Raw genomic sequence first — 19,965 nt, forward strand, 5'->3', positions numbered from 1 at the left:
GATTTACCATTTTGAAAGATCCTAGATTTCCCCTTCTTGATGACAATAGCAGTCTTTTTCTAGTATATGCAAATTAAAGCTTTAAAATGAAATTTCTTCATTTATTTTTTGGAGATTAATTTATTTACTGTTCACTGTGGTTGCTGCAATTTATACTGAAATTAATTTACAAGGATAACTGGAGGTTTCTTGGAAATTAACAGAGAAAAGATAACTGGAGTGTTGATACTGCTGGCATATACTCTTTGGGATTTGGGTTTTGCTAGTAAATTTATCAAACACAAACCCCATTTTTTCAGACTAACACAAAAGCCATCCAAGAAAGTAGATATAAGGACTTGACTGTCTAAAAATTCAGATTAGGGAATTTAAATCTATCAATAATCCTCAGCCTCTGTGGGTTTGGCAGATGTCAGCAGCAAGCTTGGCTACGCAGTCCACAAAATAGGTGCTGTAAAGCTGTGTTTATTTTTGAATCCTGCCATGCCTTTTGTGGTAAGCCAAATGCTGGGACTGAACGTTAGCATAGCGAAACGCTGAAATTTTGGGTGGCTCTGTGTGAATTGTCTGTAGGCAAGGATTTAGGGACTAGGATTAGCGTGGAAATGCAGGCTGGAGGGCTGGGCTGGTTGTGTAACTATGCTGCTGGAGTTTGGGCAGTGGCCTGAAGCCTGACACTAATTGCTCTGAGTATGTTTATCCACATTTTTGAGCGGCTGCGTGCGTAGTCAGCGTGCAGTCTAGACTGTGATTTGAGATGGCGTAGGGATGATGGCTGGTGGCACCAGGAGTTTTAGAACCAGCTTGATTCCAGGCTTCCTGGGGTAGGTTTGGGGCTGTTCCCGTTTTATTCCATGTTTGGTTGTGTATTTTTGGGCAGAAAGCTGTTTCTGCATCTCTGCAGGATGTTGGGGCGGGGTCCTGGAAGGGAGGGGTTTGTGATCAGGCAGTGGAGGCTGCAGGAGGCAGATGAAGGAGTCCTGGCAGGACTCAGCAGAGATGAGCAGAAGGCTCTCTCCATTTGCATTGGGTGTTGGGTTTCCTGTTGTGTACATTTCCTGGGGAGACAAGAAGTAGGGTATGTAGAAACGAATGTCATGGAGTGAGTGTGAGCATTTCATCCTGCCCAGCCTTTCAGAGATGGAAATGTTAGTTGGCTTAAAGGCTTTATTCTGAATATTCAGACGCCACTCTCCAGCTGGTCCATATGATGAACTTAATGACTTGGAGTGCAGTTTTATGGAAGTTAACGCTGCCAAACAAGGCTTATTGTTGAAATTTGCCAGGCCTTGAGAAGACAATGTGAGCATGTGAGTACTTTCTGCTCAGTCCCTTGGTGGAGCATTTGTTCCACATATTTTAGACAAGAAACTGGGATGCACCAACGATAGAGCTGCAGAGAGGGACTGGTTCCATTTGGTTGGCCAGAGGTGATGTGACTGCCTTGTCTTTGGGGACAGCATCTGACTAACTCCTTTTGCTCCACAAGAACAAAGTACACAAGTTCTTATAAACAAGAACATGCAAAGACATGGCAGAATCCACCACATTCTGCCTAAACCCCACCAGTAAATAAAAATATCACCAGTAAACCAGCCAAACAAGCCACCCAGCGGTAAAACCAGGTCCATTTCTCACGGTCTGTGATGCATTTTGATAGCACTTCTTTTTATTAAAGGCAATTAGCTTCTTTCTTGTGCATAGAAGTCCCTTGAGGTGACAGAAAGAAGTTTGGTCGTGGTGCATGTGCTATGTAAACTATCATCTGGGCAGTGATAAAATGACAGTATCTCTGTTGAGGGAATGTGTTAGAAATATGAAGAATGCATTTTCTTGATATTAACAAGTTCATAGTTGTGTTAATTGTCTGTTTTTAAAGGGAGGTAACCAAATAAAGAGCAGTAATCACTGAAAATGTCATTCTGAGGTGTTTAAGGCATGAAAAGATAGGGGAGATATTTTCCACCTTCACCATAAACCTGTACAACACCTTGGTCCAGCTGCTGACTGGTTGCTTTGCCTTTTTTTTATTCTGGTGATTACATGAAGGACATGACAGTTTCAGAGCATACTGAGCTCTGAGATTGCTCCTGGATCAGGGTCTTCCCCCCACATCCCAAAGGATTATTTTACAGGAGAAGGGTCTAGTTATTTGCTAGCAGGATGGCATATTGGACAGAAAAACCCAAACCAAAACAAAACACAAAATCTAAGGAGGAAATTGACTTATCAGGATCTTATTTCATCTCCCTTTTTTCTTTTCTTCTCTTTTTTTAAAGACTCTGGGAACCCTTTCTTCATGTCTTGACTTTGGCTTTAACTCATCAATGGATATCTGTTTTGTTAGTTGCCCTAATCTCCAGACCAAAATTTCCAGCTGCTTTTTCTAGGCTGTCTACCTTGCAACAGATTTCCTTTTTGAAACTGTTCAACCCTTGGCTGATGCCCAGAAGTTTATCATATACTGACAAGCAGCAGTGCCAAAATGTGTGTACCCAGGCCTCTGCTTCTTCTGGCAAACCCCAGTCTAGTGGGAAAGAGAAGAACTGAATTTTTAATCTATAATTGATCAAGTACCTCTGCTGGCAAGTGTTATGTGAGAGAGGAGGTTTACAGAGAGGGACTCTTGGTTGAACTCCTAGGTGCCAGGGAGATTTTAAAATACTGTTAAAGCAAGAATTTCCTTAAGTGATGGGATGCTCAAAGCAGAGGTGCATCTCAGAAAGTTAACCATCATTTAATTAACTGTATTATAGCCTAAGTATTTAGAGAGGCTTATTTTGCAACATACAGTTTCGTGAAGAAAATCCCATTGGCTGGCTGTTTGCAACAGAGGAAATGCTTGAAATGCTGAAGCAAAAAAAACACAAATGTTCTGCTTCAGGTTGTGAGAATAATGTTTTGCCCTACAGCAGCTATTTCTGTCGTAGCAGAGGAGTGGTTCTGATTATGCAGTAGGTTCTCGGCTGTTTGTAATTCCTGTTGTTCCAGGACTGTAATTTATCAGGTTGAGTTTGTTGGAGTGATGGCACCTGGGCTTTCCCAGGAATCACACCTGCACTGGATGCACTGTAGTTTCTCACCCTTTTAAGTCCAGATTTGGCTCAGACCTGTGTGCCTGGACAGCACAGCTGGGAGCAAGATGGATTTCAGTGTGCCTGGTGCTCTGCCTGGCACACAAACAGGGATGAAGTTAGTTGAGCTACACAAATATGGAAATGGATAATCCCCAAAACTTCGGCACAGATCTTTCTTGCTTCCATGAGGTACACTGAAACATGGCTCGATGGCATATAGTGGAATATTTGTAATTAAAAGATGTGCCTCCTTGGTTCTTTGCCTATAGAGATATTTACACAAAAGCCCAGAGCAGTCTAGTTTACAGGAAGTAAGCGTGATTGCTCCACTGTTTGTATATGTAAACAGAAAAGAAAGGGATAAATATTGATAAAATGCCTTTACTAAATTTGCAAAAAATTTTGAAAAATTATTATAACATGAGTCATGTTATAACTGGGCCATTGCTTTCTGAGATTAAAATATTGTATTTTTTCATTTTCTTCAAATGCAATTTTCCAATTTTGCTGATTTTAACTTCCTAGCATTTATATTCCTTAGTTTCATCTCATAAACTCGTATGCTTGTGTGGTCATACATAAAACCCCTATCCCCAGACATCACAGTAGCATGTAAATTGAATTTGCTGGTTGATTTCACTCTTCATTCCACCATTCATCTCAGTGAAGTGAGTATGTTGGTCTTTTATCATCATTACTTTTGCCATCTGGCTTTTTCTCTAAGGGCCTGATGGAACTACTTGGGGTCGCTTGCTTATGTTAGGAAGCAGTCAGAGACTTCTGATGCCTGGAGCTGTGTTGATATTTTTTTAAAAAAACAAACCCTTACTTTCTGGGGCTATTTATGATAGAGCAAAGTATCAGTCTCTGTATGACTTTTTCCCTTCTCACACTGATGTAAAAGTTCATTTTAATGGCATCAGTCCTATTGATTTCAGCAGTCTCATGACTTGAAGTGTTTAGGGTTTTCTTCTAAAAGATGCTTTTCCTTTAAATACATCTCATATTATTTTAGCTGTATGTGCTCACATAATGTATTTGAAAATATGTTGCTGCACACCTTTTTGTCAGTGTGGTTGCAGACTGAGCAATGTGTAGATTTTTGAATTGCCTCTTATCAAGGATGGTGTGCTGAAAGATTAAGTAGGAGGAGGAGACATTGAGAAACACCTACGAAGGTGTCACACTGAGGTGTGGATATAATTGAGTCCACAGGTTTGGATCAACGCCATCTGCTTCATTTGGGAAAAACAGTGCAGAGGACACAAAAATTGGAACACTTGGAGTCTATTAGGCAGGTGGAAGTTGATAATTTATTCCTGCCTAATGGAAAGGTACCCAGTTTTCAGTTTTAAGCAGGTATCTTAGTTGCCTTATCATCTTTGGAAATTGTTTGGAACTGGGTACTCAAATGTTAATTTCTGCCTGAAACCAGTTTAGAGATTTTTAGGCATTTTTGGTTTTTTTTTTTACAGAAAAATTTTTATCGCTTTCACACTGGTGTTTTACTGGTATAAAAATGTATAAAGTCAGCAAACAAACCATAAATGTATATATGTTTTTTTCAGATGATTCCACAAGTGGAATCTTTCAAAGAAGAAGTTAGGTAAAATATTAAGGACAAAGGAATATTTTCTGTAGGACTTTTCAAGCATCTGTATGTAATAACTGCGGCTCACAGATAGAACTTTATAGCTAGTTTATATAATCACTTTATTTTTGCATGGAGAAGAATTTTTTTAGAGTTAAAAACTTGCTATTCATGAAATAGCAACCATGAAGGTTGATAAAGAATGAAGCTGTATGAGCAAGACACCGTTATTTGGGAAGTGAGAACTGCGGTGAAGTAGGCTTTGATTTTTGTCAGTGAATTTTTCTACTCCTCTAAATTTAGTATTGTATCTGATAGAAGATTCAGAGGATAAGCTGAGGGGGGTTGGTTGAGCTGTATCTATAAATTCAACAGGACTTAAAGCCTATATCAGGTGACATTCTATTTTCCCAGCACCTTTATTTAATTTGAGAGACTCTGTGGTTTTACATTCCCTGAAGGTTTTATTTTGTATTCCACAGCGCTTTCAAAGGCGTAGTTATAAAGGTGCTATTAAAATGCAGGGATTGAAGTGATGCCCTCGACATTAAAAGTAGCAGAATTACAGCCTGGAAGAGAAGCTGACACCTTGAGAATATATGGTCTTAATTTTTATTTTTTTTCCCCTTTAAAATTTTCTAAGAATATTTGAAAGCTCTTCCTCAAACTTTGGTTCTGACTGCTCTGCTTCTGTGTTGCTCAAACCCCTTTCTGTCACTTAATACAAGTGGTCAGCATAAGGAGCAAGTAGTCTCTGATGGCTGGGTCCCTCCAGCCCGTCTCCTGAGTGGGTTTAGTGATGTGCTATCACTGATACGGGTTATTCTCTACTGCCTTAAAAAAAAAAGAAAGTCAGAAGTCCTTTAGATCCCTTCTAATTCTGTTGTATTCATTTCTATAAGACCTTTGTTAAAATTCTGGGGGGGACAACTCATTTGTGAATGCTTGTATATGCCCCCATATAACTAAAAATCAGATATATTCATTAAGGGAGAATAAATGCACAACCTCTGTTGCCTTCCTTAGAATGTCTTAGAGATAAACACTCTAATTGGTTTTTTTTTCCATATGGGGTTTTTAAAAATCTTTTTTGAACTGTATTTAATTGACCAAATATCTTCTGGTCTGCTCAGAGTTAAGTGTTTTAGATTTTCAGTAATTTCAAACCTTTTTGTTCATTTTCTTTGCCATAATTAACTGTCTTGGCCTTTTGCTTTGTGTTATTCATAAAGAACAACTTTGCTGCTGCTCTTCAATAACTTTTTTCCTGGAATAGCAATTTTCAGTGGCTTGGCAATGTCAAATAGAATTTCATAGCTCAAAGTGAGTGATTTGTGGAGAACTCTGTGGATTTTGGTTTACCTTTTTTTTTTTTTTTTTTTTTTTTTTTTTTTTTTTTTTTTTTGGCAAGCCATAAATATCACAGATATACAGCAAATCAGGAAAACATCTAGCAATTACTTTAATGTATTGTTAATGACCTTTCAGTTAGATGGTTTAGCTGGATTTTCTGTTCAGTTTCCATCCTCTCTTGATGACCAAGCCTGTATAATCTGTGAGTGAATAGTCCTGAAGCACTTTTAATAAGAATAACCTGGTCTTTTAGAGAAGCAGTCTGTCTGAGTTGGGTGGCATGTGTCTGGCAGGAGGATGCAGAGTGTGTTTTACCCTTTCTCTTTGTCTGAGTGATGTGACAGTTGGGGTCCATTTACTTCATGCTCAATATATGTGAAGTGATGGCCTTATCTGAATGTGTCAAGTAAACTTATACTTATTCTTCCTCCAGTGTTCTCTGTTTCCATCCACATTCTCCTCTTCTGTTGCAGAGATTTGTATGCCCAGGGTTATAAATGTGGCTTTTAGAGGCAAAAATTACCTGGTGATTTAGAGACATGGCAGCACAATAATGCTGTTCTGTGTTAGGCTCTGATATGTCTCAGCCTCTTGGTTTATTTGATAATATTTAGAAAGTACCTGAAGATAGACTCACCTACGAAGATGTGACACATAACATTCTTGTAATACTTTGCATTTTCAGTGATACAAAGATTGATCTACTTGGTATGCTAAATAAATGCTAATAGATATATTCTGTATTGTTATGGAAGTAGAATAAATACTGACTGCAGTTTATGTAATTTCTTTTTCAACAGAATGCAGTAAGTATGCCTTGTTTGCAGTGCTGATTTTGCTGCATGCCAAATTTTAACTCTCTCATCTAGAGCTATGCAAGTTTTGCAATCTCTGAGTGATAATTGCAGTTGGTGAGAGGGGCAGCATTTGTGGCTGAGGAATTTTGGTGATCAGCTATGATTTTGCTTCATTTAAAACTAAAATGATAAAAGTAATCTCTGCTACCTCAGTATTTTCTAATCTGCTTGTGTGTTCTTAATCTCATTTAGCAACCAGATCCTTAATTCAAATATTCAAATGATTGCACTTGCCTTCAGTGATAAAAATTCTGTCAGCATAATTTAAGCTTCACAGGTATTGTATAGGAGATTATTTGTTAGTTTAAAAAGGCAGAGTGTCATGTCACAGCCTGTGATGGGGCAGTCACCGAGCCTCCTCCCTGTGCTCATCTCTCCTGCCAGGGTCTGCTCCACTCCCTGGTCCCTTCTGCAAAGGGTCACGCATCTGCTTGCTCCCTGACCCAGTTTTAGATGAATTAGCCTGCTAGAGGAATTTTAGTCAATGAAGCTCTTTTGTTTCCCATCATTTCAAGGGGCAGTTTGTTGGCAGGGAGGAGGTGGGTTGACCTCTGGAGCCAATAATTTCTTAACCCAGGCTCAGCTGCAACTGGAATAGCAGCTTGAGCCTTGCTCTGTAGGGAAATAGGATGCTTTATTGGCTGCTGAGTGGGAAAGAGCTAATGCTACTATCATTATTTTATTTATCAGACCCTGCAGGAGACTACATTTTACATATGGGGACAGATTAGTGCAGGCAAAACTTTGGTTGTTTATTCCCTGACACCACAGGTGCCCTTATGACTTGTTAGAAGGAATCAGTGTAGAGGCATCATGAATAAAACCTACAGAGGTTTTTGTCCCTCCCAATGGACAAAGCCTCAGGGAAGGATTTGGTCTAAAATTTCTAAACTAATCGTGAACTCAATCAAATATTACTCCAACCATCACATCACAAAACTGGAAGGAGTAGTTAATACAGCGGCTTGTTGACCTGCAGCTGCTGCAGTAACTCACTCCAGCTGGGTTCCAGGCTGTTTACACACAGCAAACTCAAACATGTTTCATCTGACAGGACAACAGCTTTGAGCAATTCATTATCAACTACTGTAATGAGAAGTTGCAGCAGATCTTCATTGAACTTACCCTCAAAGAAGAGCAGGAGGAATACATCCGAGAGGTAATACTTGAATGGATCTTTCCTCATCCTCCTCCCATTGTCCCTGTAAAGATACACAGGCATACAGGCTGGAACCATTTTTCAGGCAACAGAGGCACTTTTTGACCACAGGACTGACATGGAGTATGTTTGTGTGGGGCTGTGTGGTAGTTACATTAAGCAAAAAATGTTGGTTTGGCGTTTGTTTCACATTATGAGTTCTCCAGGTAAAAAACAAACCCAGCTCTGATTCATTCATTGGCAACAATGACTGGCAGTTCTGAGCGAAGGCTAATTGATTTATTAGGACACTAATATCACTTTCTGGTATTAGTACCATTACCCTGCAGCCTGTGTTTTGGATTATACAGCAATATAATTGGGATGCACCCCAAGACCAGCCACAATCCTTCCTCAAAGGGAATTGGGTGGCTAAAATAATAGCACACAACATGAAAGAAACTGCAATTGGAGTTTTGGTACTAGTGTCCTTTCAGATATGTATTGAAGGGAGCCGTGTGAGCTTTATGGATAAATTTAAGACGTCCTGTGGAGCCCAGCCTCTGGTGTTTGATGTTATTCTGTGAGTGAACATCAAGCTAAAGTTTTAATAGCTTTTAGCAGTGCTCCACATGATACACAGCACTCAGACAAAATACCAGCTGCCAGCTGTAAAAACTGGCACACACTGTCTATACTCAAACTGGATGATACCATTTTGCTGTATAAACATTTTTTTAAGTTACATAAAGTTCCTGCCTTATGATCCTGAGGATAACATGGAATTTTGGCATCTCTCTTTAATTTTTCATTCAGTGGTGAACCATCATTACTGCAATTTGGTTCTTGAATGATATTTCAAATGCTCTGAGAAAAGTAAACTATGAGATATACCACAGAGTGAAAATTAAGAATGAAATTAGTATTTTCCATTTTTCAGTCCTTTGCCCTACCAGTGGTACCTTGTGATGCATTGGCATCTCCTCTTGGAAATGTCATCACTCATGTTTGGAAAAAAAAAAAAAAAAAAAAAAGATATTAAGAACATCTGAATAACAGTCACACTCTGGATTTTTCAAATGGTCTTATCTAAATTTAGCCCTCTTTCTTGCTCCCATTAAAAAAAAAAAAATCCCAACCACGAAGAACTTAGAAACTTCGATCTCAGGAGCTTGCAGTGACATGGGCTGATTTTCTTCTGGCCAGTGGGAGCGTGGGCAGCACGGGAGGAGCCTGGCCTGGCGCCAGGGAGTGCATGGGAAGCTGACATGGGTGGGGGAAAGGAATGGAGAGAGCCTTTGGCAGCCGCTCAAGGACACTCATTTTGCCCAGATAATGTTAGGAGTATATGATTGTAATTTTTTTTTTCCCTTAATAATTGAATTGTTAGTAAGCTTGAAGAATTAAATGTGAAAGTCGTACCATGGTAAACTGGAATATCATTTTAATTGGCTAGAGGAAAAGCTCCCCCCATTGTTTTTCTGTTCATACATTTATTTGCATTTTCTTATAGGGGATTGAATGGACTCATATCGAATATTTCAACAATGCTGTCATTTGTGACCTAATAGAAAATGTAAGTTGTATTCAAGAATCTCTCTGGATAATTTTTAATGCAAGGATTTAATTTAGCTGTAACATCTGTATGCATCCTCATGCACTAAATTTTGTGAAACATGCCATTCATTGTATTATTCATCTTACTTTGTGTAGTAGAAGTTTATTTTACTAAAAAGGGTTTTTTTTATAAGCAATGGTACTTTAGTAGAAATATTCAGCAGTACTTACACAAAAAAAACCCCAAACAAATCAAACAGCTCTTAAATGTTTACATTTAGGGCTGTTTTCAATATCAGCATTGTAATTAACATTTCTTTTTATATGGAAACTAGAAAACTCAATTACATTTTACTGAATGCTTGACGTACTCAAAGTATTTGTATATACTGAGACTTCCAATGCAAGAAAGATAAAATTCCTTAACAATCAGAAAAGAAAAGTTTTAACCATTAATATAAAATACCATGGGGGTTATACCATAAACTGGATACTTTCAGTTGAGTTGGAGTTGCTACAGTCTGAGTAAATGACACAAAGTTTCAATGTGAATTTCGGGATTCAGGTTTTATAAAAAGGCTTTCAAAAATGCAAGTGCTAAAACTCAGTTGGAAATGGTCATGCGGTAAAAAGAGCCAAACTTTGAGGTGGCTCAAAGAACGTTTTTCTGGGTAGCAGAAGTCAAACAGGTGAATGGTCTCCTTTTTGTGCTGTGATGGAAACAAGTACTAAAGCTCTTGTTTCGAAACCTCAGAACCAAACTGGAATCCTGGCCATGCTGGATGAAGAATGCCTGAGACCAGGAACTGTTACTGATGACACCTTTTTAGAAAAACTGAACCAGGTCTGTGCCACTCACCAGCACTTTGAGAGCAGGCTGAGCAAGTGCTCCCGGTTCCTCAACGACACCTCCCTGCCTCACAGCTGCTTCAGGATTCAGCATTATGCTGGCAAGGTACCTGCAGGAGGGAGCACGTGCTGGGGGGGGCTGCTGTAGCTGATTAAAAAAATCCAGACCTGTATTAATCTTTTCTGTCTTGAGCCTAAAACCGGTGATTTGGGCTGGAATGGTTTTGGTTGAAAGGGAACTTAAATATCACCTAGTTCCCAAACCCCTGCCATGGGCAAGGACACCCTTCACTAGAGCCCCATCCAGCCTGGTCTTGAACACTTCCAGGGATGGGACAGCCACAGCTTCTGTGGGCAGCCTGTGCCAGAGCCTCAGCACCCTGACAGGGAAGAATTTCTTCCTGCTGTGTAACCTAAACCTGCCCTCTGTCAGTCTGAAGCCCCTACCCTTGTCCTGTCACTACATGCCCTTGTACGAAGTCCTGCTGCTCTGGCTGAAATCACAGCAGTTCTCCTTTCATCCAAGGAGAAACGTGCCCCATGTGTTTTGGTGCTGCATTAGGTCTCTGGAAATAAATCATTGCTCACAGTGACAAAAATTCACGCACGTTTGTTGGCAACATATTTTGGAAAACATGCTTTTTGCCACTGAACTAGCTGCAGTTCTTAGTCACATTCTTGAGAAAATGCAGTTTTTGTACATTTGAAGGAAGCGAGTTTGATTCTCTGTGTTTAAACAGATGGAAGAGAAAGCTATACAGAGGGCTTGCAAACATATTTGCATTTTACAACATAAGCAGTATGAATAAATACAAGTCTGACAGTTTTCAGTGTGTAATCCATGATGACTTTTTATTAATGAAAATAAAAATAATATAATTTGTAGACTGAAGACAACTTACTTTTTAAAAACTTGAATGTAAATGTAGGGTTGAAATTATACTTCTTGTCTGATTCTGCTGAAATAATGATGTCACACAGTAAAAAATATTTGGAAAGTGTTTAATTTCTCTAGGACTGCTTATTGCTTTTTGAAAATTTTTCAATCTTACAATTCTGAATAGCTCAGTAATTTTCTCATTCAGAATAGGTCTGGAAATATCAGACTTTCAGTCTTTCAGGCAGCCGTGCATTAACATTAGCTGCCAAGAAGTTTGTAACTGCATATAATCTGTCAGGAGTTAATACCTAGGTATTGCTTTGGTTGTGAAAAATCTAAGAATTGGATTGGGGAATTGACAATACCCCAGTAATTTGAGGAGGACTGTGCACAGATTGTGTCTTAGCAGGCAGTGAGGGTCATGTATTGTTACAGGCATTCACTTACCCAGCAGAGTGAATTCCTCCTATTTTGGGAGGAATGTTGTTTTCCCATCCTCAGCTGAGAACATTTTGATCTTGTCACTGGTCAACAAAAGTTTGACCCTCCTTTTAAGAAATATAAGTAATTTCATGTGAACAGTAGTTCTGGTTTGTTTTGTTTTGTTTTTTTTTCTTTTCAACAGTGGTTTTTACTGCACCTGTCAGCACCAGAAACATGTTCTCCAAAGTAAAATGCTGCCTGAGTTCCCAGTAATTTGCTGTTGTCTAAAATATGTGTCAGCACTATTTTCATTCAGTGTTCTGTGTATATAGTACATACCTATGCAGAACTGCCAAATCATGGATCTGAAGAAGAATCTGTATTACCAGCCAGATGACTTGTCACAATTAATCAAATATGTTTCCTATTTGAGATTCCTAATTTCCCTCAAAAATTAAAGAAGCCAGTAGCAATCTGAGATCTGCATGAAGTTCCTCTGGCTGCCTCCTGGGTACCCAGCTGCAGGTCAGAGCTTTGTACTCCTGCTTGTTGTTATTGGACTGCTTTCCTGGTAAAAGTCCTTTAAAATAACAGTCCCCTGGGGGATGCGCAGCTTGCTGCGTGCACTGCGATAGCAAGAGGTGATATTCCAGATCTTGTTCTGGTTAGGCAAATAATGTAAGCACTTCAGTACTTTGTAAGGAAAGGGTATTTTTGTTGTTGTTTTGGTTCAAAAGAGAGGGAGAAAAAACCTCATCAGAGGAAAAAAATGTTTTGGAATCTTGGCAGGTGGTGGTGTGTCAGAGTTATCATGGAAAAAAGGGTTTCTTCCACTTCAGAAACCAGAATTGATTGACACAGGGAACTGTTGGCAGTATGAGAAAATGTATCTTTCTTAGGTAGCGTGTTCACAGACATTTTATCCAACAAAAAGTTGTCCAAATGTCAGATTTAATATGAAAGCTGAAATATCTTCCGTTTCTTTTGGACAGTGTGTAAAAAGGAGAAATCAGTTTCTTGGGTCAGTTTTGAACTGATCTACACTGTAGTTCAAAACCTGTGCTAATGAGACTCTTCTCTGTTGTTCAGGTTATGTACCAGGTGGAAGGATTTGTTGACAAAAATAACGATCTTCTGTACCGTGACCTCTCCCAGGCCATGTGGAAGGCCAACCACTCCCTTATCAAAGCATTGTTCCCAGAGGGAAACCCTGCTAAGATCAACCTGAAAAGACCACCAACGGCAGGTTCACAGTTCAAGGCTTCAGTTGCTACCCTGATGAAAAATCTCCAGACAAAAAATCCAAACTACATCAGGTAAATCCCCCAGTGCTAAAGATGTGGAAAATTTGTTTGATGAGGTGATAAAAACTAAAAATAAATCTTGATGGCCAAGGATAAACTATTGAAAGGTGTGGTTTAAACTCACCATAATGGTTGTTGGCGCCTACAGCGCAAAGAGATGTCCCTTCTGGTTTACCTTTGCAGGTGCATCAAGCCCAATGACAAAAAGGCTGCACACATTTTCAACGAAGCCCTGGTGTGCCACCAGATCCGGTACCTGGGGCTCCTGGAGAACGTGCGGGTCCGGAGGGCGGGCTACGCCTTCCGACAGCCCTACGAGCCCTGCCTGGAGAGGTACAAAATGCTCTGCAAGCAGACCTGGCCCCACTGGAGAGGGCCAGCCAGGTAGGCAAACAGCAGCATTCCCACCTGTCCTGAGTGAAATTCCCACCTCCCATGTGTCCCGAGTTTTTAATTGGTATGCGCACATTGCAAAAGGAATACAGTGCAGGCCTTACTGATTTGGGTCTGAAGGAAAGGGGGTAAGAGAGAGATACTGCAGTGGATTCAAAATAACTGGGAGGTCTGGAATGATCAGGAGGACACTTATCTTTAATAACCGACTTTCAAAGTGTAAGAGCATACATTTTATTGAAGACAGCCATGCAATCTTCCTCTGCCCTTTCAGGAATAATTTTACATAATGATTGGGGAATGATTATGAGATAATGCCTCTTGCAAATCAATTATATAAATGTATACTTTTAAATTGCATAGTATTCACATGTATTTTTTGCAAATAATGTCTGGGATGGGCAAATAAACTTCTATTATTTCTTTTTTCACGTGGCCACCAAAAGCATGATTTAGTTATCTTTCAAAATTGATTAACATCTTTTAGCTACATTTTAAGTCTTTAGGTTATCAAGATAATGGTGTCAGTGCAGCATTGGTAACAATAGCATGGCAATAATCATCACAAAGATCTGCACAGGTCCGCTTTCCTTTTTTTCTGTTGATGTTCATAAAATGCATTTGATGAGAATGGAATGCTGGCAATTTTCAAACTTGTCAGACATTGTTTCACATTTTGCCATTAGTGTGATCCCTTCCTTTTTCCTTTCTTACGTTTTTAAGTAAAATAATTATAAATGTAAGGGGGAAAAATAGGCCGTTGCTGATGCTGTAAAATAAAATTTCCTCTTTTTTTCATCAAATTATTCTGAATCTTTTCAGTGATTATTCTTGCCTTTAGCTGAATAGACCACTGAGTAAATGAGTTAGGTTTTCAATCTTCTTATGTCAAGCGCTATTTAAAAGTTTAAAATATGCTTTCACATACTTCCCTTAAATTAAACTGTGAATATGTAAACTAAGAAGTTTTAGAGCTGGAGGTCATGTTTGTTAAGCTCATTTACTCCTTCTTAGGGCTGGAGTAGAAGTGCTGTTTAATGAATTGGGAATCCCTGAAGAGGAATTTTCATTTGGTAGATCAAAGATATTCATCCGCAACCCAAGAACAGTAAGTGAAAAATGCCTTCTGCAAAATCAAGCCCTCTCTCATGAGGACAGCATCATTCACTACCTGCTTCCTACAGATTTTTCTACATGCAGTGCTTTGATATATTGCTATCATTGTAGCAAAAAAAAGAGCACTTTTTAATGTTAGACCCATTAAAATCAATGTGAATCAAGATTCTACAATAGCTGTCAGCCTTAATTTGATATAATTTTCTAGCACTGACCTGTGACATTGTATCTGCCCTGAATCTTGTTGGTGTAACTGCCTGTAGCTCTGGAGGTGGATAAAACAGCGTGTGACTGAGGGGGGACTTCAGTAAAGAAGAGATTTCTCTTACAAGAGCTGTGCTTATGGGTTTTTTTTCCCTTGTCTCTTCTCTCCTGCTGTTTTTCTTCCAATGTCAAACAAAACCCTAAAAACCCCCACACCTAGCTCTTCAAACTAGAAGACCTGAGAAAGCAGCGTTTGGAGGACTTGGCTACTCTAATTGAAAAGATTTACAGAGGCTGGAAGTGCCGTACTCGCTTCCTGTTAATGAAAAAGTGCCAGATTGTGATCGCTTCCTGGTACAGGAGATATGCAGTAAGATACCATCCTTGCTACCTGGGGGGTTCTCTTCATTGTTTAATACATGTAACCTTCATGGGATATTTTTCCTCAGTATGTAGAGAGAGCTGTTGAAAGAATTCAATTTTATGTTAATACTTAAGTACAAATAGCGGGAATAGAGAAAATTTAGTTCCTATAGACTACTGTTAAGTGCTTACACTGTGCTTGTTTTTAAAATATTAAAAAGCTCACCAGAGTCCTTTCACTCTAGGAGAGCAGGATTCTTTGGCTCAGCTGGGAAGAGTCTTTTTCATTCAGCTAAAATGCTGTGCTTCTCAACACTTACAGTGCTCTCAAAACATATGGTTAATGTGTAAAAAATGTTCAGTAATATACATGTGCAGTTCTGTGGAGTTCAGTCATTCCTAAGCCTTTTTGTGTATTTGCCTTATTTGGAACATTTGCCTTCGACTCAAGAATGCCGCCTGTAGGGGTTTATTTTAATTGTAACTCCTAAGACTGGTAATTTGGTATCATTATTGATACAATTAATCCTACAGCAGTTTCTGTACTATGTGTGGACTGAGTGTTCTGTGCCACAAACTGAACAGCAGTTCTGTTACACAACTCTTTCACCTCTTCTTGGTGGTTAGTAAATAATACTGACTTATGTGATGAAAAAGATTTATTTGGTTTTAAAACCACTCTTGAACTTCTCAGCTGCATTTTGTTATTGCTAGAGAATAGCACAAGCATATCAGAAACCTTGATAAAGTACCTTGGAAAGAAAGTCTTCCTAAACTGCAAGTTGCAGAGTTGACAAATCCCTGTTTTTCAGTTGACAAGCACTTCCGTTTGTCCTCTTGAAAGCCATCAGTGTTTGGTTCACTTCTCTTGGATAATTAGAGGGAAGTATAGATCATTTGGATAAAATATGACTCAAGCATACTTTTTTACTGTAAAAACTCTTCTGTCTGACTTTGTGTGACTGAAAGCCCTGTTCCTACAAACAGCATCATTACAGAATTGTGTTGTGCCCATATGGCTTCATTATGATCTCACTCAATCTTAATGAATTTAAAAGGAACTTACTGCAGCTAGACTGGCACAACTTTAAATATAAAGAAATGAAAACAAGTACAGGACCAAGGACTGCTGATTTCTTAACTGCAAACCTTTATTGGGTGATGGTGAAACATGGCAGCAGTTGTTTTATTGGTGATGATAGAGACACTTCCTCAGCCTCTTCACGTGGATGGAAGGCACTGCTCTCCTAACCCGACACGACTGGTAGGCACCGTGCTTTGGAAGGTTTCACAGGAAATCCCTGGAATGAAAAAAGCTTTTTCGAGTAACTCCTTGTACTGGAGGCTTGACTCAAGGATCTGCAGGCACTCGTCTGCCTGTTGCCTTGGAGGGCATGACAGACAGCAGCTGTGGCATGAGGGTGGCCCTTAGGGGCCCCTCTCCAGCTGGCTCACAGAGATTTTCACTGTCACTGAGTGGGCTGAAAGCCCTGTTGCAAAGTCTGTCAATTTAGTGCTATACTGAATGCTGGGCTACTAGAGAACTGAGCTTTTTAGAAGGAAAGTACTCAGCTGTCCAGGAAATTCATTGTTCAACCTGACATACTTAAATAATACTCTAGCATTTCATTCAGGCATCCATGGTTTTGGTTTTTTTCCTCTTCTTAAGTTATTATCAGCCATAATAAAGGTACTGTGGGTAATAGGAAAAGCACATGTCTTATGAAAAACTGGTAAAAAGCTTAGCCAACAAACCTGAGCATTTGTGACAGTTTGTGTGCTACTCTGGTGGTGGGAAAGACAAATAAAGCTCTTACTGTTAGCATTTAATCTGCATTTGTGCTGCTGACCATGAACTTAGTGTTTCTGTAAACAGAGTGACATTGTCCATGCAGCATTGTTGATGTGCTTTGTTTCCCCTCGAGTTGAACATAGAATCTACACTCTGATCTGCTCAGTCAGAAATTGTTCACTTTTTACATTTAGTGTTTGTCTCCTCAAGCATATTGCCAAATGTTATGTTTATTATGCAGTGTTTAACAGACGTAATATTCTGTTCTAAGCATCACATACTTATTTCCAATACAGCAACAAAAGAAATACCAGAAGATAAAGAGTTCAGCTATTACAGTTCAGTCGTACATCAGAGGGTGGAAGGTGAGTTTCCTGTTCCTGAGGCTGTCTGTTTGGTGAGGAGCAGGACAGAAAACACATTCCAAGTGCACTGAGCCTCCTGCCTTTCACACCTTCTCTCCTTGGAGCTGTGGCTGTGCCACAGCCACTGTCAAACACTGGTGTTTGCTGTAGAAGAGGTGAGTTCAGGATGTCTGCACTGGGCTATAAATGTCTGCAAAGAGCGCAGGTGGAATGCTGGGACCACACTAAACCACTGGGTTGTCCTTGAGGCATCTTCTGCCAAGGAACTGAGAAGGCCAGCAGCTCCAGAGAAAGATGCTCTGGGGCTCTGTCACTGGCCTTAGGAAAACACTAGTGCTGGACTGATTTGGAAGAAACAAGTTGTGGTTGGCAGCTATTTTATGCTTAACAGGATTCTCAAAGAATGAATCAAATTGAAGGCAGGATTAAAATAAAAAGTTTGGGTTGCCTGGGCAATTTGTTACTTGGGTTAAATCTTGAATTCTCTGCCTGCTAAGCGGAGGAGTAAAAGTGTACTTGTGTTGAGAAGGTAGTTTATTGCTGTGGGCTTGTACTCTGCCTCAGTTTGCCACAACTTCACTTCTTCTCTGACAGGTTTGTACTTTGTGAAGGGATAATCAGGCACCCTAGTAGATATTTAAGGAATGACGCTTTAATAGGAGGTAAAAATGGGATTAACAGCTCACATGAAAGCAGCCATGGTGCTTAAAGCAACTGCTGCTGTCCATCTTCAGAAAAAAACGACCCTAGGCTTCTCTATTTTCTTATTAACCTTTCTTCACCCTGCTAAATGTGGCTTTCCCCTCTAGTTAGGGGAGAAAGAACTGCCTTTAGTTCTGGAGTCAGTTCCCTTTCTGTCAGACAGGAAAAGAAGGGGCTGCAGTTAGTAGCTCTTGGTGTAAATAGTCTCTCCTGCCCAGAAGGCTTTAAAGTTTGCCAGCAATAAGGTAACATGATTTGATTTTGCCATTTCTCTCGCTTTTTATTTTGTCTTTATTATTTTCTTTAATGGGTTAAAAATATCCTTTCAGTCTAGCTATTGATGTGCTGTCTTTTCCCATGAGCATTATTTGAAGGAAACTGGGTTAAAAGCTTCATCTTATGATTTTCTGTTTGCCATTGGAGAACAAGCTCTTTTGCAGTAGCATTACTGTGCATGAAAGCCTGGTATGACAGCAGCCTTTAGTGTGACCTAAAGCCAGGCAATTTACTTGTGATTTATTCTTTATTGCACTCTAAATGGATTAGACATTTACTGTACGGAGAAAAAAATATTGTTGCCATTGTGCAAACAGACATACAGATATCTCAGGGAATGCAGCAAATCTGGGAGAAAACTGAGCATTGAACTAAGATCCCCTAACCTTCCAGTCCCAAAGTCTTGGAGCACAGAATCCTCCCTAGAGCAGCAAATGTTAGGCTGGGCTGTGGGAAATAGATTTACAAGTGCTCTACCTCAAAAATATAAAAAGTTTGTTAATAAAAAATAACTTTTCAAATTGGTTACAGGCTCGGAAACTTCTTCGGGAGCTCAAGCATCTGAAGCGCTGTAATGAGGCTGCCACAGTAATTGCTGCTTATTGGCATGGTACCCAGGTAAGAAAATGGCAGCAAATTGTGCAGGTGTGTGTCCCTACACAGAGTGAAGAAGGATGTCCCTCAGGATAGTTATCTTGGAATATTGTCAGTGGCTTAAACCGCTTTGACTGCTTGAACTGTTTTTTTGATTTCTCTTTGCTGCTAACATGTGGTAGCTGGTGCAATCTGGGAAGCTGGGACACGCTTTAATATTTGCTGTTTGTAGTGACCGGTTCCTTGCTTTCTTTCTTGCACCAATGGGAACTTGCAGTAACCTTTTCTTTCCTAAGCTTTTCTATATCCCGTTTTCAAATGCATCACAGGCACGAAGGGAACTGAGACGACTGAAAGACGAGGCTAGAAATAAACATGCTATTGCTGTTATTTGGGCTTTCTGGCTTGGATATAAGGTACTTCATGCACATATCACATGTTCCCCCCCTTCATCACTCAACAATATCAGCATTTAATCATGATTTCATTTTGAGAATTAATGACTAATACAATTCACTTTTAAATAATAGAGCATGATCATCGATTCCTTCCATCTCCATTCACGCCACACCTAATAAATCTGATAGCATTGTGTATGTCAGTTTTTTGTAGAGTAGGAAATTCTTTGCATGGCAACCAAGTCTACAGATTTGCACTAACAAGCCATTAGACTAGATTAAAAATGGACTGGACTACAGTAATCTCAAGTTAGGAAATGCATTTAACTACATGTAAATATGGAAAGCATGGTTTGTGGGGGGAGAGAAGGTTGGGGGGTTTTGGTGTGTTCCTCCCCATGTCCCCAACAAGTGCTTTCAGTGACACTGTGTTAGTGATCCAGCTGAGATTTTCACCACATATCTGTGCCCTGGACAGTCTTCATCTACAAGTTCAAACCATCATTATTAAGTTTCATTGAATTCTAGTTATGATTGGTTTGATTGATTCTCTGGCTGTGATTTAAATCAGTTAAAAAAAATCAGTAAGTACAAGTAAAGCGAAATTTTATGAGCTGATCTTTTAGCAGAAAATGATGTTAGTTTGCAATTCTAAACTTACAGCTCTAGAAAAATCCCAGGAATTTCAGCATCAGCTGTTTGTTTTCAGAAGCAAAGTCCCACTGAAAGATTC

At 39.5% G+C, this 19,965-nt stretch overlaps 1 protein-coding gene across 4 annotated transcripts in view; it reads left to right on the forward strand.

Moving 5' to 3' along the window:
* Positions 1–19,965, forward strand: part of MYO1B (myosin IB) — a 200,390-nt gene that overhangs the window by 164,518 nt on the left and 15,907 nt on the right. For 2 of the 4 annotated variants that reach the window (XM_066322539.1, XM_066322538.1), the window contains exons 14-23: positions 7,933–8,037; positions 9,530–9,592; positions 10,328–10,528; positions 12,815–13,041; positions 13,213–13,413; positions 14,437–14,530; positions 14,963–15,112; positions 17,194–17,262; positions 18,772–18,858; positions 19,164–19,250. In XM_066322539.1, coding sequence (XP_066178636.1) covers positions 7,933–8,037; positions 9,530–9,592; positions 10,328–10,528; positions 12,815–13,041; positions 13,213–13,413; positions 14,437–14,530; positions 14,963–15,112; positions 17,194–17,262; positions 18,772–18,858; positions 19,164–19,250 — 1,284 coding nt within the window. The remainder of the gene's footprint in view (positions 1–7,932; positions 8,038–9,529; positions 9,593–10,327; positions 10,529–12,814; positions 13,042–13,212; positions 13,414–14,436; positions 14,531–14,962; positions 15,113–17,193; positions 17,263–18,771; positions 18,859–19,163; positions 19,251–19,965) is intronic. The other 2 variants (XM_066322540.1, XM_066322542.1) reach the window with 1 other exon arrangement.

Source organism: Sylvia atricapilla, chromosome 7 (genome assembly GCF_009819655.1).
Source record: "Sylvia atricapilla isolate bSylAtr1 chromosome 7, bSylAtr1.pri, whole genome shotgun sequence".
NCBI lineage: Eukaryota > Metazoa > Chordata > Aves > Passeriformes > Sylviidae > Sylvia > Sylvia atricapilla.